The 18,654-nt window shown below is 33.6% G+C and overlaps 2 protein-coding genes across 8 annotated transcripts; both read left to right on the forward strand.

Annotated features, from left to right (window-relative positions):
• The first annotated feature begins 2,013 nt into the window (after positions 1-2,013).
• Positions 2,014-6,559, forward strand: LOC131634372 (uncharacterized). Of its 7 annotated transcripts, none has more exons than XM_058905034.1 (8): positions 2,014-2,295; positions 3,951-4,307; positions 4,452-4,655; positions 5,018-5,195; positions 5,286-5,370; positions 5,509-5,563; positions 5,764-5,902; positions 5,995-6,126. In XM_058905034.1, the coding sequence occupies exons 4-8, from the start codon at positions 5,019-5,021 to the stop codon at positions 6,055-6,057; spliced, it is 519 nt and encodes a 172-aa protein (XP_058761017.1). In that variant the 5' UTR covers positions 2,014-2,295; positions 3,951-4,307; positions 4,452-4,655; position 5,018; the 3' UTR covers positions 6,058-6,126. The 7 variants fall into 7 exon arrangements, with proteins under 7 accessions (XP_058761017.1, XP_058761016.1, XP_058761014.1 ...); XM_058905031.1 differs by having other exon boundaries at positions 2,033-2,295; positions 4,615-4,655; positions 6,030-6,559; XM_058905027.1 differs by having other exon boundaries at positions 2,036-2,295; positions 6,030-6,559.
• Positions 6,560-14,519: 7,960 nt separating this feature from the next.
• LOC131634368 (uncharacterized) lies at positions 14,520-18,292 on the forward strand. Its single transcript, XM_058905024.1, has 2 exons — positions 14,520-14,656; positions 17,340-18,292. The coding sequence occupies exons 1-2, from the start codon at positions 14,643-14,645 to the stop codon at positions 18,106-18,108; spliced, it is 783 nt and encodes a 260-aa protein (XP_058761007.1). The 5' UTR covers positions 14,520-14,642; the 3' UTR covers positions 18,109-18,292.
• Positions 18,293-18,654: the final 362 nt, after the last annotated feature.

Here is an 18,654-nt window from a genome sequence, read left to right on the forward strand (position 1 = left end):
ATACAAAACATCCAACACCGACCTCGGAATAATTAAAGAGTAATGTTATTCTTACATCATATTTATACACCAATACTTACACCAAACACTGTTCACCGTATTTATACGGTGAACAGTGTTTTTTAAAATAAAATAATAATATTTATAAATAATATTTTTTATTTTTAAAAATACAGACAATACTGTTCATGTACGGACATGCGTTAACCAATTTCATTGTTGCATTAACCAAGTTTTTATACTGCATTAACCAAGTTTGATGACTGCTAAAAAATATTTTTAATACCTGGATGTTGTATTAACCAACTTCATTACTGCATTGACCAGGTTTTTGCACTGCATTAACCAAATTTGGTGACTAGTATAAAATATTGTTCATGGGTGTAAGAATAGCATTACTCAAATTTGGTTAATGCAGTGTAAAAACTTGGTTAATGCAGTAATGGAGTTGGTTAATGCAACATTCAGGTATTAAAAATATTTTTCAGCAGTCACCAAATTTGGTTAATGTAGTGTAAAAACTTGGGTAATGCAGTAATGAAGTTGGCTAATGCAACATCCAGGTACTAAAAATATTTTTTAGTAGTCATCAAACTTGGTTAATGCAGTGTAAAAACTTGGTTAATGCAGTAATGAAGTTGGTTAATGCACGTCCCTACATGAACAATGTTGTCCGTAATTTTAAAAATAATTTTTTTTATTTATAAATATTATTAATTTATTTTAAAAAACACTGTTCACCGTATAAATACGGTGAACAGTGTTTAGTGTAAGTATTGGTGTAGAAATATGGTGTAAGAATAACATTACTCATAATTAAAAGGAAGAACAAACACTCATAAAAAGAAATGACACATCTCATATTGATTACATACCCTCTTATCTTCCTTCGGAGGGAACACCCCCTCGATCTTTTAAAGGTCCAACTCAATGCAAGCATGGTACAAGCCGCCCTCACCAACAAAGACAAAAACAACACTGAATGTCTCTAGGTCCACCCAAGTCTGTCGAGATGTTCCTATTTTCCTTCTAGATTCTAGTGGGGATGTACTCCATTACAAAGGATCCTGCCAATATAAAAAGAATAATGATAAGTAAAAAATCACAAGACAAGTTGAAACTAAAGTTAATACCAAAGCATGCCAATGTCCAAGAAGTTCATTGAAGGCTAAACAAAAGTGATGGAATCCCTAGTTTCTTTTTAAAAAATACATGTCATGACCTAAAGGAATCACCATTAATGACGATTTCATTTGTCGAACCCCACAACCTCATTTTCTAGAAAATCCAACGAAGAAAGCGATACTGAAAAAGAGGAAAATATGAGTGTTACCTGAAAGGGATAAGTTTGAAAGTCTGTGTACTAAAAGGAGTGGATTAAACAAGTATGAGATGAAGATCTATGTAAAAAGACTAGCAGCCACAAAAAGATTTATACACGAAGAAGAAAAAGGACTCCCAAATCCACAAGTGGCGAAAAGAGAGAGACTAGCGAGTGAGAAAGTTTTATGGCCATCCCAACATGAGTGATCAATATAATCTACAATAGTGAGAAAAGTGAACTGCATCATCAATGTTTAAGATCTCCCCTTGAATCATTCGGAACACTCGAGTATCCTAGGACAGCGGGGGTATCATTATTGGCATAGTTAGAGATACGTGTCAGAAGTTCTCTGCAAAACTTTTCTCATTACAAAAAAGGTATTTAATACGTAAGTTCCCAATGATTGTCGGTCTAATATCTGACAAAATCCTTTTTCTGCACAGCAGAGACAATGGCTTAGGAGACAATTGTTTTGGGTCGTTCGCAAAGATATAATAGGTGTACCCGCTCTCATCAGAGATAACAATTCCACACTTTAAATGCATCACCACCGTCCAGAATAATCGAACGACTATTTGCATTGCATATTGCACATTTTATTGATAATTTTAACTGATCATTATATAAAGAAAAAAAAAACCATTTTCATGTATAAAAATCTATCTCCATTCTAACATTCCACAACGTACTGAAGTTTGATCCATCCCTAGAAGACTTTACCTCTTCAATTCTTTCTAGTTGTCAGAGAGAACAAAAATTAATAATTTTAATTGGAGATAACAATATAGAAGTGACTTCGAATCGTACTATACCGATTGTAAAAATTAAAAAAAATATTTATAATAATTTAACTGTTATAATTGTCTGAAATATCGCACATCGTCTCGTTGGCATTGGGAGACACAAACACAAACCTCCTCTGCTACCAATCACTCACAATCTTCTTCCTGCTCTGCAATGCTTTACAGAGGGTAAACCTATTTTCTCTTTTTGCTATCTTTTTCTTCAGTTTTCCATATTTATCACTGTTTCCTTTAATCTAGATTAGGGCTTTTTTTTTTGCTGTATTTCGATGCAAAGGTTTAATTTATAATCTCGTCCAATTACATGTTTTGATTCTGGATATGACTCTATCAAGCTGAATTTGTCAATTTTTCTACATAAATTTGTTTAGTTTCTTATGCGCAATTCCAACTGTTTTCCTACCTGTTTTAATTGATTAGAGTGGCCAGTGATAGGTTGTCACCAAACGCCTAATACCGATAGGTAAATACTGCTATTTACCGTTTTTATGAGAAAAAATAACTGTGGTTAATTCACACCGCATCTACCACTCTCAGCTAGTTAGAAGAAAAGAAATCATTGAGGCTAACAGAGATTCAATATATAAAACATTTTATATGCCTCAAAATTTAAGTTATGTTAAATACTTGAACAAACTATATTGGATTGAGGCCATTTGGGTTGGTTTTTACTTTTTAGTTAAGTATTGATATGCCGTAAAACAAACCTAGTTTTCAGTTTTAAGTTTCAGTTTGTCGCGACTTTTCAAAATCACGGCCAGATTTGAGTTGCCAACCTTATAATTTCCTAAGTGCTGCCACTCTTGATGGACATCTTCTCCCACTGCCACTTCTCATGACACTTCAACACCGTCATTGCTTTCGACACACTCCACTGCTGCACGAGTCCCTCCACTACTGTTGTTGCTGCCCCTTGGCCCCCTCTGCTACCATTCTGTGGTTACCTTCTAAGGCTATCACAATACACCTTCCAGTGCAGTTGATGTCACCCGTCATAAATCTTATGACACTGCCGTTGTGTGGCACCCTCCATTGTGTTCACTGCAATGTAGCACCCTCTGTTGCTGTCATAGAAAGACCAGAGTGGTATTTTTTTTCGTAATTTTTCGAAAACTGACAGATCTGCCTTAGAAATTAACCTAACTCCATTATATCCAAACACTTATTATTTTCAAACTTGACTTTGAAAATCTAAAACTTACAACCATCAAGCAGGCCCGTAGTTTGAGTCTGAGACCTGGACAATAATGTGCTTATGAAATTGAGTTTGAGTTTGTGATTATGGGGTATGTTGTGTTTTGCTGCTTTATGATACTTTCTTGCATAAATGGATAGAACTGTTAGATTGTTCACAACCGCTCCGCTCCGGGCCAATCATCTAGTCTAACTCTAAAGAAAGAGGTAGGTAGGAGTAGGACATAGGAGCATAGTTGTATGTGAAAGTTAGATGATGAGCTCAATTGGCTTTCGGGCACCCAAATATTTACGGGTATGATTGATAGAGTCTTAGTTGACGAATGCTTCATATTCAATGAAAATTAATGTGCTATTTATTAAGTTTTTGCTAGCTTTGGTCTTAGTCTTTGTTTGTTGATGCTTTCAATGTAGGATGTTTAGTTAATTGATCAAGTTTATCTTTTAATTTAGATTGGATACGTATTAAATAGCAGGTACCTGTGAATAAAATTAGACCTAAATTTGAGTGAATAACTATTGTATTTGTTATAGTCACTATTAGATTAAATTAAATAAGAGGCTACTCTTTGTGTCTCCTAAAGTGAATATTAATTTTCTGAAGGACTAAATTTAATCTTTATTAACAGGCTTCCGAAGTAACAACTAGACAAGAAGTATGTCAAAAAGCAAGCTGTAATACACAAGACTAATCGATTTTTCCTGTCAATAGAAAAGAAAGAAGCAAGGAAATTTTTCTTCCTCAAATAGCCATAGTGGCCGCCCCCATTTTCCGGCCTACCTCTGGCCACCATACTGACCGGAATAAGAAAATACCACATTTCTTCCTCCGCAGCAGTAAGGCCCATTCCGGCCACCTCAGTTTGTGTTTCTTCTTCGTCTTTACCTCCACAATAAACCTAGCAATTTGAATTTGTTGTTTCCGACGTCGTTATTACTGCCGCTCACAGCTGCCGTTGTCGTCCTCTCATTTTTTCATTGCTTTGGTAAGTTGAAACCTGACACTCAATTACTATACCAATTCATTTCCCCCAAATTCCATCGAACCCTAACTCTATAATTTCAATTTTATCTATAACTTAATTTGTTATTTGATGAACGCAATTATTAAGAGGGGCTTATGTTTACAGTATATCTGTAGGATCATATTTTTTGCGTTGGATGTTGATATTGGAGTGTATGTATAGGGGAAAGCCATATATTAATTAAATGATAAGCATGTCCTGGAAACAAAAAAAAGAAGAAGTAATTACTTGATATTGTTGCGATCCTTAATATCGTTGCCGTTTGCAGTGAGTTGCCAGCCATTCTCTTCGATGCCACGGCCGCCACAGGTTTGAGACTTTGATTTATGATTTTAATTGATTTTTGAACTAGTGTAGATTTTGTTATAGCTTGATTTTAAAGTGTTTTATAGCATCATTGTACTGACACGGAGTTTCGTCTCTGTTCATTTTGTCTTTAGTTTTATTTCTGATGTTACTTTATCTAAAATTTTCTTAACTTAGATAATTAAGCTTCTCTTGCTAGTCACGGTTGTGTCTTTCTTTTTTTTTTTGTATAATTTGAAAGCATGAAATTTAGAAGTTAAGAACTTATAGTTGAATTTTCCTGTAAATGACTAGGATACGAAGGAGATGAAGATTGCCCTACTTTATATTTATGTACAAATAATTATTGGGCTTGTTTATTTCAGGATGGTTGAATTTTCGATAAGTAATGCTAGATATAATTATATGCATGATCAGAAATATCCCTCTGAAGATGTCGACATACACCATATAGTTCTGCGGAGGAGTGATGCAAAATATTTTCTTTTGTATGCCTCAACAAATTTTGTATTAGCATGTGGCATCTATTTGTATGTTTTTAAGGTATGTCTTCAAATAAAATTTCTTTGTCAATGACTTTAGGATTTTGAAAATTTAGTGACTTTTTCTCCCTTCTTTCTTTTCTATTGACAGGAAAAATCCATTAGTCTTGTGTATTACACCTTGCTTTTTGACATACTTCTTGTCAAGTTGTTACTTCGGAAGCCTGTTAATAAAGGTGAGCACCTGACTAACAGGGCTTGTGATGCTCTGAAAGGTTAATTTATTTTCACCGTAAACCGGGAAAAATAAATCCAAATTGTACGTTTTATTTTTAAAACTTGATCGTTTTGACAATGTTGTCGCTTACTTGCAGAGTCTGTTGTGATTATGCCGGCTTTTGGTGTACAGCTTGAGACTCACTATATGAGGTAAATTTTGCCATCAATATGTTTTTCAAGAAAATGAGAATATCTTCTAGGCTGTTATTAGTTATGAGATCATATCTAACTTTTATGAACTCATTCAACTAGTTAACTTGCTTGGCTTTCATTGTGACCCTTCTAACTCCAGCATGGATTTCTTATATTCCATTCCACAAAGTACTTATTTTGTTGATTCTTTGTTACAGTGGAGAATTCATCCGAAGCTTTGTTCCAATTGACAAGATTCTAAAACCTGTTTTATTAGAATGTGTGACTCCGGTGACTTGCTACTGGACTCTATCCTTGATTGTTCGCGAGGAATCAGAAATGGTGTTAGTTTTTAAGGTAAAGTCAAAATTTGGTTTGCACCAAGTCTTTTTTAACTTTTCACTTAAATACTACTTTTTTTTGGCTGGCTAAACGTATACGTTTTTAAGGTACTAACGAAGAATTGCGAGATTTGTTTTGCTAGAACTTGCGACCGCCTGTTAAAATGCTAGTGCATGTCTGGAAGGCTTTATGTGCTGCAACAGATAATAAAGAAGAGATTTGTATACATACAGGGAGAGATGGATAGCTATGAGTTCCTAATAGTTATACTCTTGAATTCACATGAAAAAGTGATCATTATAAACCACAGACTGCTGGTTCAGGACTCACTGATATGATCTCAAGTTGATAGTTTGGAATAGGACTGCTAGTGCAAGTAAACCGGAGATTCAATCAAGTACTAGGAATATTTTATCCTTTCCATAGGGCTTGAGCCAAGTTTTATTTTTCTAGCCATTTGAAATCTTAGAATAACGTAAAAAGTTGTCTGCTGAAGAGGTTGATTTTATGGATGCAGATTCACAAGCCTTAATCTTAGAGGACTGAAGTGGTATTTAGTAGGGGTGAGTGGATTCACAAGCCTTAATCTTAGAGGACTGGAGTGGTATTTAGTAGGGGTGAGTGAATTTAAAACTATCCAAATAAAAACCAACATGCAATGTGGACTAACAAGTACTTGTTCCATTCTTTTTTATAAGCAATTTTTAATTTTGAGATTTATTAAATAATTGATGTATCTAGTCTATATGTAGTCTAAATATTTATTTCGATCATAGTTTTGCTAAGAATATTTGTGGAGTCTACTTAATTTGCAATCTCAACTAATGTTCAGTTAAACGCATTTCTATTACTTTTCATAAAAAGACATTTTTAAGTAAAAAAAAGTTCTGGACTGGGTTGGGCCGGCTTCTGGCCCAATCATGGGGAAAGGCCCATTTCCCTCTTAGTCCAAGGGAAGGTTCGGCCTTCCTCCTCGTCTCTGGCGGACGTCACCCTTGCCCGTCTGACGGGCGTTAGTGACATTGTCTCACTTAACAGAACTATAAGCCTTCTGTCAGATAGCCTCGCGCCCGAGCAAGGTCGCCTGCCTGACCTCGAACATATGTTCCTTGAGAACACCACCACGTACCCTTTTCGCCGAGGATCCGCCTCCTCGCAGGGTTCATTCACCCACAACCCTCCGAATAAGGCGGAGTCCACGCGCTCCCTAAAAGACTGCGTCTTCCCTTAAGCATCATAGTGGTTGACCTAGGATGGAGACCACGTGCTGGTCTCCACTATACACGTAGGAACCTGGCGGTCTCCGAATTGGGCCTGGGTATCAAGTTAAATGGCGAGACCTTGGCCCAGCGCTGGGGACTATAAATACCCTCTTTCACTAGAGGGTCAGGTAACTTCAATCATTCTCACTCTTACCTTGTACTTGCACTCTGATTGCTCTCTCTTCTCACTTTGGCATCAGAGTATCTTACAGGTACACCCCCCGGTTCACAGAAGTCTAGATTGTTGCAGACCACGAAGATCCGTCTGATCAGGTAAGATCAAAAAATAAAAGGGTTAACTATATTTTTCGTCTCTATAAATAATTCATCATTCAAATTTAGTCTATATAAAAATTTTCTTCAAATAATGATTCTCTTACAAATATTTGTCTACACTTTTGGTCACTTTTGTCCTTGTCATCAACTTCCTCGTACAGAAGCTGATGTGCCACGCTATATTGTACACCAAGTCACTTAAAAGTCAATATTATACTTGAATGCAAAAAAAAAAAGTTATATTTTGAGGGTTTAACCTACTTAAAATATGAGATATACTTTTGTTTTAATAATAAAAGATAATTCGGCCTCTAATAGCAATTGACCCATAAAATATAAAAATTGACCCAAAACTAATTGTTTTCTTAAGTCTAAAATGAAAATGAATTATTACTCTTTTGAACTTCGAATTGGATTTTGACTCCAACATGAAACTTGTAGCTTATCCTTTCCACTTTCCAACGCATATTAGAACGCGCCAAACATCACCATTTAACTCAAGTTACGACCTGCATATCAAGAAGGTTTAAATAACTGTTTATTTAGAAAATAAGTAACATCATTAAAATGAAAACAAAAATAAACTAACCTTAGAAAACACACGAAAAACACTAAAATAAAAGCAATCATTTATCCATATCCTTTAGCACAAAATAAAATATGGTGTATTAAAATACACTGATCAAATTCTCCCACACTTAAACTTTTGTACTCGAGCAAAACTCTAAAGTCAAATTTCAAAACAGAGTAAAAACAAAAGAAACAAGAGTAAAACAGAGCATGCAATTTCAAAGACTTCCAGGATCACAAAGGGGTAAGTAAAATCCTCATTCAAAGCTTCTATTAATATGATGTCAATGAGTAACTTTTTGTGACCGCCAAAGCAAGTAAGAAGACAGTTTACCAAAGTTCACATCATAAGCAGGAAGATTCTCATAGGATACAACAATTCTTTCAACTCTCAAGTAATTAGGTTAACTCTTTACACTCAAAGCACATTATAAAAATTAGCACTACCATAAAATTGAAAATACTCTAATATCTACACTTGAATTACATGCACACAAATATCAAAAGAGCTTTATTCAGGTTGTAACGTGGCCAATGTAAGGGAGAGATAAATCCTAAGGAGTACTAGGCTAAAATTCAAAGGGACAAAAGAAAATTGAAAGAAATTGCGGGTATGGATGTTCAAATTCAAATCGGCCCAATAGAAAATCGTAAAACCGAACTAAACCAAATCGAAACCGCAAAAAACCGCATTTGGTTCGGATGTGTTTGGACCATTTTTTAACAAACCGCGTGGTTCGGTTTGCAGTTTGTATTTTACAAACCAAACCGCATTATGTTACAACCCCCAAACTTAAATTAACTTATATCCAACCGTAACTCAAACTTATTATGCCTTAGTCTTGCGATTTCAAATGATTTTCTCTTCCTCATTTTTAAGGTTTCAGTTTAAGTCTTCTCAAATCTCTCCTAGTGGTATTGCACTTTCTTCTCATCTTCTTTTCCAAATACATATCACATATGCTTTTCTAGTCTTTCATCTGTTAAGTTCTTTCTTTTTAATCTTATTATTTTTATTCTACTGTTTTCTCTTCCAATTATGTTTTTAAGTTTCCTCTTCTTATCTAATCGCATCTCTTCTGCTCTTTCTTTTTCATCTTCTCTAATATTTCATCTCCTTTTTTTTCTAGTTCATTATAATGTTTTTGATATTATTTTATACTACTATTTTATGATTTTTTATTCCACTTTTATCTAATATTATTTTTGTATATTAAATAGAAAGTTGTTATCTAAATATGATGAATTTTGTTGTTATTTGATAACGCATAAATGACTAAATACAAAGTTATGTTGTCATCAATATGTGTATGTATGGCTCAATAAATTTTTGTAAAAAAAACCGAACCAATCCAAACCGCATTGGTTTGGTTTGGTTTTATTTTTAAAAGCCAACCGAACCAAACCAAATCGCATAGTTTTTCCTCTTCCGGTTCGGATGATTTTTTACGTCAAAACTGCCCAAACCGCACCGCGAACACCCCTAATTGCGGGAGTTGAACTAAAATTTCATTACTTTCCAAACAACAATTTTGCAGTCATTTTATCTTTTCTTTTCTCTTTTGTTTTTCCAGAAGGAACGTGACAGTAATATGGACTGTCACCCTTCTTTTCTTTGTTTTTCTTTTCTGCCAACTTTTGAAATATCATAGCACAACTATACTAATTCAACCCTATACAACTGTAAACAAGACTCATTCATCCCCTTAAATAGGATGATATCATTGTTTTTCACTTTTAGGATTGTAATGAGTTTCAACGAAATAATTGGATAAATAGACTCAAAGGGGTTTCACACAAGAGGTGATAATTTTAGGGTTGGATTTTTGGCTAGCTACCTAAAAAAATATAAACAACTTCCATGTATCATATCAGTGTGCACAAGTAATCTAACAATTTCAAAAAGAGTTAGATCAATTCCAGAGTCTAACAGATATGAGTGAAATCACACAAGAAGAAAGATATGGATTGTGTGTTGTCCATTAAAAGGCTCAAACCTCACAAAGGGCATTGATCAACCACAAATGATGCAAAATTTAGAGTTTAGTTCTACTTATCATACTAAGAATGCACATCAAATCACTTACATCACAAAACAAGTCTTTAGTTAAAAGAACAAAGTACTCACACTTGCAACCCAAAAACCATGCATTTTTTTAGGGTTAAATATGTTGTTAGTCCTTATAAATATCTCAAATTTTATTTTTACTCCCTATTAAAAAATTGACATACTATAATCCCTACAAATTTTTTATGCATGTAATTTTAATCCCTGCTATTTTATAAAATTTTAAAAATTGTTTAATTACTCTTTAATTTTTAAATTTTTGAATTTTTTTTCCATACATGTTTAGAATATTGTAAAATATTTATTTACCAAACTTTAGAATTTTTTAAAATGAGAAGAATTAAATATGAGTTTTTTTTTTAATTTCAAAAGATAATAATAAAAATAATGAAAATTTCGACTTAGAAATCAAATTTTTAGTTCTTATTTTTTAAGGAACTTTTTAAAACGTTCTAAACATGTATGAAAAATAATCATTCAAAAATGCACATTGATTTAATGTTAGGGACTAAAGCTACGTGCATAATAATTTTGTAGGGGACAAAACATGTCATTTTTTTATAGGGACCAAAAACATATTTAACATTTTTTTATATGACAATAAATCAACAAAAGTATATGACTTCCCTCCCCCACACTTAAAACACACATTTTCCTCAATGAAAGAAACAAACATAAAATATGAGAGAGAGAGAGAGAGGGGAGAGAGAGAGAGAGAGAGAGAGAGAGAGAGAGAGAGAGAGAGAGAACCCGAGGAGTCAAGGCAAATAGATGATTGCATAAGCTCTTCTACACTTTCTTCTTCTAAAGTGGGGCTCTCATGGAGTAGTTTCACGAAAAATCCATTGACTTTCAAATTTTTATTGGTGCCTTCGTCTTTTATTCCAGTATCAAAGAACTTTCTCCTATAAGTAAATGTGTCAAATGGGCAAGTGAAAGTGGTTTTCTCTTTGTCATTTGGTGCAATATAGATTTCATTTTTTATAACATCCAAAATAAAAAGGTTAGGCTGGCTTTGGGACTGCTTCACTGCTTTTGCTTCATCTTCAAGTAAGATCCTATACATCGACATGGAAGAGCTAATACTAGGAATGTCTGTCAAGGTCCATCCAACTTATTTCTGATGTGTCTTTAATACCTACAACACTTTTCGTTACTGTCCAGATTCAAGTTTAGATAAAACTATTACATGCAACTTTTCTTCCAATTCTAAAAGTGCATATTTAAAATTTGAAGAGAGTGACTGAAGATCTAAAGCAGATGGTATAATTATCAGGTGCGACAAGTTCTCTTAAATATCTATTTTGATCAGCTATGATATGATTATCAAATTGAAAATCAGAATCAAAACAACATAGATTCAAATTAAATTATTATCACTAATGAGAAAGCATAATCAAATAAAATCAATGTAGAATCAATAAAATTACTACAGATTTAAAAATGACGAAAAATAGGAAAAATAATTAAAATAAAATCTAAAAATTATGATAATATGACTAAAAACCAAATAAAATAACGAATCTACAAATTTTTTTGATTTTTTTTTGAAAATACAAAAAATAGAAAAACAATCAAATAAAATAGGAAAAAAATGGAATTTACGATTTTTATAGTCAAAATCTCTTAGAAGTTTCTTCAAAGGGAAAATTGTTTGTTGATTTTTTTTCTTCTGATTTTTTAGAAAAAATTCGGGACAATTTGAAACAGTAGCTTGCAGAGTCACCAGAGAGGTTGAGATACTTACCATTGTACTGTAACCTTGAAAATCAACAAGCAAAAATAAAAAACTAAAAAAACAAAAACAAAAATGCTAACAAGACTCTAAAATAGGATTATATAATTGGCTAAAATAAATAAGGAGTTCTCGGCAACGACGCCAATTTGATATGTTGTCGTACATAAATAAAAAACGAGTTTAATAAACGTAGTAAATAGAAGCGACACTCAAGTCGTATTGTAAGGAATCTTGATTAATTTAACCAATCCATTGGAATAATGGGGGGGGGGGGGGGGTGTTTATGTTTCAGAGTTGTAATCGCAAAAAGGTAACTTAAAACAAATATGAACAAGTAAATCTACTATTCCAATTCCTACTTATCATCGATTAATAAAATTCCAATTCTCTAAGTGGATTGGATCCTATTCAATTACAATATCGATTAAACAAGCGCTAACGATACTATATGATTTATAATCCTATTTTCTGAATTAAGCAAACTGTTAAAGATTGCGCAAATTGGCGAAAAACCTATGACAAAAGCGATTAAAATATAAGGATTATGAACATAATCAAATTTAATCAATTCTATCCTATAAGCAGCAATCAAATTAAGAAAACGAGAGAAATCTAATTAAGCAAACAAATCCATAGGCAGAATTGAAAAGAAATCGAAATTTGAGATGAAAATTATAAAAACCTCAAAGTTGTGGAATCCAAATACAATAGATCAACCCTTTGAAAATTAGCTCTCCATATAATTCTTAAGCTCTAATGTAATTTCGTCAAAACTAAGTTAATACCTTAAGGATGCAATTGTTTTTTAATAATAAAAGAGAAATCAGACCCTAATAGCAACCGACCCATAAAACATAAAAATCGTGCCAAAACTAATTGTTTTCTTAAGTCTGAAATAAAAATGAATTATTTGACTCTTTTGAACTTCGAATTGACTTCTGATTTTAACAAGAAACTTGTAGCTTGTCCTTTCAGCTTTCTAACGCATATTAGAACGTGTCAAATGGCATCCCGTAGCTCAAGTTATGACTTGCACGTCAAAAATGAATTATTTGACTCTTTTGAACTTCGAATTGACTTCTGATTTTAACAAGAAACTTGTAGCTTGTCCTTTCAGCTTTCTAACGCATATTAGAACGTGTCAAATGGCATCCCGTAGCTCAAGTTATGACTTGCACGTCAAGAAGGTGTAAATAACTGTTTATTCAGAAAAAAGTAACATAATTAAAATGAAAGCAGAAATAAACTAAACTTTGGAAACACACAAAAAATAGTAAAATAAAAGCAACAATTCATAGAAATTCCTTTGCACAAAGTAAAATATGGTGTATTAAAATACACTGATAAGTGTACATGGAGACTTAGAGGCGTTAGTAAGTTTATAACAATATTGGATAATGACGGTTTGTTCACGGCGGCACGAAGCACTGTACGATGGTGTTTTGAGGTGATTTAAGATACTTGCTCAAGTGAGGAGAGAGACTGTGCTGATGATCGGTGATGCTTGATATCAAGCGTGTAATCAACGTCGGTCATGTGTTTAGATTGCAGTGAGCGTGATGCTCTTTCGGATGTAGAAAATATGCATTAATCGAGGCCTGTCCTCTCCCCGCGAGGGGAGATGTATTTATAGAGATATTTAAGACCTAGAGTTTGAATCATCCTTAGAGGCAACAACCACTCCCTCTTATTCAGAGAAGTTGTTGACCACCTATATTTCAGGTGCTAGTGGAAACTCTTTCTTTCTTAACTCACACGTCAAGGTTTCCTCTAGGCGGGTCTCCGTGTCATCGTCCAGGAAACACACCTTTTAGACTAGAGCACCCTGATTTAGGGCATCCGCAAATATAACTTTACATTGTCCCTCAAGCACGAGAATTTTTCTAAGGGCGAAGTATTTTAAACTCTTGGAGTGCGCTCCCCACTCTAGGAAAAATAACCAAAGTTTAGAATGCATTTTGATTTACAAAATATTAATTATTGAACAGAATAATATAGTTCAAATCTTTAAAGTACTAAACAACTTTTTGAGAGAGAGAGAGAATGTATATTTTTAGTAGAAAATAAAATAGTATTTTTTGCATTTTAAATAACTTGTACAAGATATATAAAAATTGTTCCAAAGTTGAGTGAGGGACACAATTTTCAATTTTTGTCAAATCCTTAATTCTGATTTTTATCATGTCCCGTGAATAATTTTTAAATCAAACATAGGACAACTACAGTTGTGATGTCAATCCCTTATTTTTTTAGCAAACCAAACACACATTTATAATTATTATTTTTTGATTAAATCACAATTTTGGTTCCAATTTTTACCTTATTCACAAAATTAATCTTCTATTTAAAATTCAAACGATTTAGGTCTCGTCTTATGTTTTTTTTATAAAAAATTGATGAGTTGTTTCGTTTTTAACTTAATTTTATTTATAAAATTTCACAATAGACTTATATATCATGGTTTATTATATTTAAAAAAATTATGATTTACAAAATTGAAACATCAATAATTTTAAATTTTAAATGTAAAAATATTAGAAAGAAGCAAAACTATTTAAAGTTGAAATATAAAATTAATAAAATAAAAAATCAAGCCTTATTTTTTTGCGAGAGCGCCCATAGAAACAAAAAAGAATTGAAATCTTATTTTATATTAAAATAAAGAGTTAAAATCTTTATCATATAAATGAAACCTATAAATAAATAAATAAACACATACTTTAATGCTGTTAGTTACGGAAAGTCGACCACGGCAAACGCGAGAGAGAAAACACATCGTCTTGTTGGCTCTAGGAGACACAAACTTCTGCTACCGGTCACTCACCATCTCCGTTCTCTACAATGCTTTACAGAGGGTATACCGATTTTCTCCTTTTTTTTTCTTTCTTTTATTCTCTTCGATTTTCTATACTCTCTTTCTGTTTCCCCCAATCCAAATTAGGGTTTTTTTTAGCAAATCTTGAGGGCTTAATTCATATTCTCGTTTAATTATGGGTTTTAATTAAATCTAATTTTCTTTCTTGAATTTGTGGAAAGAATCACATGATAATATTGTTAATGAAAATATTAGAGGAGATTGTTGGGGTAGCGTCTATAGTAGGGAAGATGGTGGAAAATAGATTTAGGTGGTTTGGGCATGTAGAGAGAAAACATGTAGATTTTGTGGAAAGGAGAGCAGACCAGATAGAGAGAAGTCAAACAATTAGAAGAAGAAGACTAGTAGATTTTGTGGTAAGAAGAGTAGACCAGAAGAGGAAGACCTAAAAAGATTATAAGAGAAGTTATTAGGAAATATCTCGAGATTCACGATTTGGATAGAAGCATGGTTATTGAAAGAACATTATGGTGAAAGTTGATCCATGCAGCCGACTCCACTTAGTGGCATATGGAATCTCTTCATTACAGAAATAATACACACTTTTGTTTTATTACTGAACTTTTTGTGTTCCAGTAATTTCTGCTGCTATATTCGGGTTCTATCAGTGGCCCTTTGATTTCTGTCTGAGACTAGTGACTTAGTAAAGGAATTATGATTCATTTCATTCTCTATTGTTTATAGCTTATTGGTTTTATGAAAGTGAAAATCCCATTTTAAAGGAGGACCCGGGTAGAATAGAATTTTTTTTGTTGGTAAATTATGCAAAGTTAAGGGAAATTTACCGTGCATGCATCATCTCAAAACTTGATCTGGTCATATAGATGATTATGTTTGGCAGATGAAAATATTGTAACGACATGAGAAAACGAATGCAAAGTCAGTGTTGTAATTTTTTTTTCCATTTTAAAAATGCATGTTTAACAAACACTGTTGTCAATTCATCATTAAGCCAGTTTCATTAAATTGCTGCAACCCTACTACCATTAGCTACTTAGAAGAAAAGAAATCGTTGAGGCTAACAGAGATTCAATATATAAAACATTCAATATGCATCCAAATGTAAGTTATGTTATATACTTAAACAAACTGTGTTGCTTTGAGGCCATTTGGGGTTGGTTTTTACTGTTCAGTTAAGTATTGAGATTTTTTTAAACCAAACCTAGTTTTCAGTTTTAAGTTTCAGTTTTATGTGATTTTTCAAAACTAAGACCAGTTTCCAGTTTTAAATGCTGCCACTGTTGATGGACATCTTCTACCATGGTCACTAATCATGACACTTTTCACCACTGTCACTGTTTCTGGACACACTCCACTGCGACATGAGTCCCTACACTGCTTTTTCTGTCCCTTGGCACCCTCCGTTGCCATTCTGTGGTACCTTCTAATGCTCTCAGCATCACCCAACACCTTCTAATGTAGTTGCTGTCACCCGGCATCTTATGACACTGCCATCAATTGTAATTGTGTGGCACCCTCCATTGTGTTCACTGCAATGTAGCACCCTTTGTTGCCGTCTTAGAAAGACCAGAATGGTTGTGTGTTTATTTTGTAATTTTTGAAAACTGACAAAACTTCCATAAAAATTAACCCAACCCCATTTTATCCAAACACTTTTTGTTTTCAAATTTACATTTGAAAACCTAAAACTTACAACCATCAAGCAGGCTCATAGTTTGAGACCTCGACAATAATTTGCTTATAAAATTGTGTATTCCCAAGTTTTGTAATGAATTTTAGTTAGATCATCTCTATCTTGATTGTTTGTGATTATGGGGTATATTGTGCTTTGTTGCTTTATGATATTTTCTTGCATATATGGATAGAACTCTTAGATTGTTCATGTTGTAATACGAGAGAAAGAGAGACATTTAGGTTAATCGTGTGGCTGAATAGCACCACGGAAGTTCTTTTATATAGGGAATTACACAGTTAATTGGATTAATTACATAAGGAATATACTATGGTATATTTAAGGAATATGCTACAGAATATTCTGTTCTTAATATATACAATTAGCTACAGTTCACAACTGCTCTGCCCTGCCCCAGGCCAAATATCTAGTCTAACTCTAAAGAGAAGTAGGTAGGAGCATATTCGTATATGGAAGTTAGAAGATCGACTTATTTGGCTTTCTGGTACCCAAATATATATGGGTATGATTGAAAGAGTCTTTAGTTGGCGAATGCTTCATATTCAATGAAAATGTGCTATTTATTAAGTTTTTGCTAGCTTTGGTCTTGGTCTTTGTTGATGCTTTCAAGTTTCAATATCGTTATGCAGGATGTTTAGTTAATTGATCAAGTTTATCTTTTAATTTAGATTGGATATGTAATTTGAGTGGATAACTATTGTTATGGTCACTGTTAGATTGAATTAAATGAGAGGCTACTTGCTTACTTTGCACTGTCATATGCTACTGAGTTTCTTATAAGAGCAATGCTTTATATCTTCTTTTTTTTTAATGCAATATATTTGATTTCATTGTTTGGTTAAATATACCCTTTTCTCATTCTGGTTGAAGATAGATGTCTAAACTCTAGAGTAGATTGTGAAGATTACTGAAACTTTACCAGATAATCTAGTGTACTTTAACTTTCATGTTTGTTGACTGTAATGATAAGCTTATTGACTTCAAATTTGGTTATTGATGAAAATTTCAGTAAATTTGCTGATGGAGGCGATGGACGGGAAATGGCTTCAAAACGTCAGCGGACCGTTGATGCGGGATCTTCATTCTATGGTTCCCCAGGTTCCAGTTATATGTACAATCCATCTCCATATGGATACGTGAGCCAACCTCCTCCTCCTCCACCGTTCCCTGTTGTTCGACTGCGTGGTCTTCCCTTTGATTGCACTGAAACTGATGTGGCCGAGTTCTTCCATGGTCTAGACATAGTTGATGTTCTTTTTGTTCATAAAGGTGGCAAGTTTTCCGGGGAAGGCTTTTGTGTATTGGGGTATCCTCTTCAAGTCGATTTTGCTCTTCAAAGAAACAGGCAGAACATAGGTAGAAGATACGTTGAAGTTTTCAGAAGTAAGAGACAGGAATACTACAAGGCTATTGCAAATGAGGTTTCAGACGCTCGAGGTGGTTCACCTCGTCGAAGTGCTCCTCGGGCTAAATCATACGATGAAGGAAAAGATTCGGCTGAACACACAGGGGTGTTGCGACTTAGGGGATTACCATTTTCTGCAAATAAGGATGACATAATGGAGTTCTTTAAGGACTATGTTCTGTCAGAGGATTCAATTCATATTGTAATGAATTCAGAGGGTAGACCTTCTGGGGAGGCTTATGTGGAATTTGAAAATGCTGAAGATTCAAAAGCAGCCATGGTAAAGGATAGAATGACACTTGGGAGTCGCTATATAGAGCTATTCCCTTCGTCACATGGTGAGATGGAAGATTCAATTTCAAGAGGACGATGAATGCTTGGCGGGTTATCTCATTCAGTCTCTCATAGTTATAATTGTTTAGCTTGATCTGATAATAATCATGAAGATTTTGCTCAGAGATATTTTATTGCTTTATTTGTTGTCTTAGGATCAATATACTTTTTTAAGTGTTGTGATAGTGATAAATAGTATGAAGATCAGATTGAATTATATGGAACTTTGTTGTCTGTGTCTAGTATTCGCAAAATCATGAATGTAGGAAAATTGTTCAGATTTTGGCTTTGAGATGCATATTTGTTGATATGGCAATATGGTAGCTTACTCTTGCCTTTCTGAAACAAATTTTCATGCATTCTACCTACTAGTTAGCTGTGAAATGTGGATAGTGTAAACCAGAGATTCAATCAAGTACTAGGAATATTTTATCCTTACCATAGGGCTTGAACCAAGTTTTGTTTCAACAGGCACTTGCAGATTTTTCTAGCCTTTTGAAATCTTAGGTTAATGTCAAGAATTGTTTGTGTAAGAGGTTGATTTTCTGAATGCAAATTCACGAGCCTTAGCATGGTATTTTCCAGT

Source organism: Vicia villosa, unplaced genomic scaffold (assembly GCF_029867415.1).
Source record: "Vicia villosa cultivar HV-30 ecotype Madison, WI unplaced genomic scaffold, Vvil1.0 ctg.001284F_1_1, whole genome shotgun sequence".
Classification (NCBI taxonomy): domain Eukaryota; kingdom Viridiplantae; phylum Streptophyta; class Magnoliopsida; order Fabales; family Fabaceae; genus Vicia; species Vicia villosa.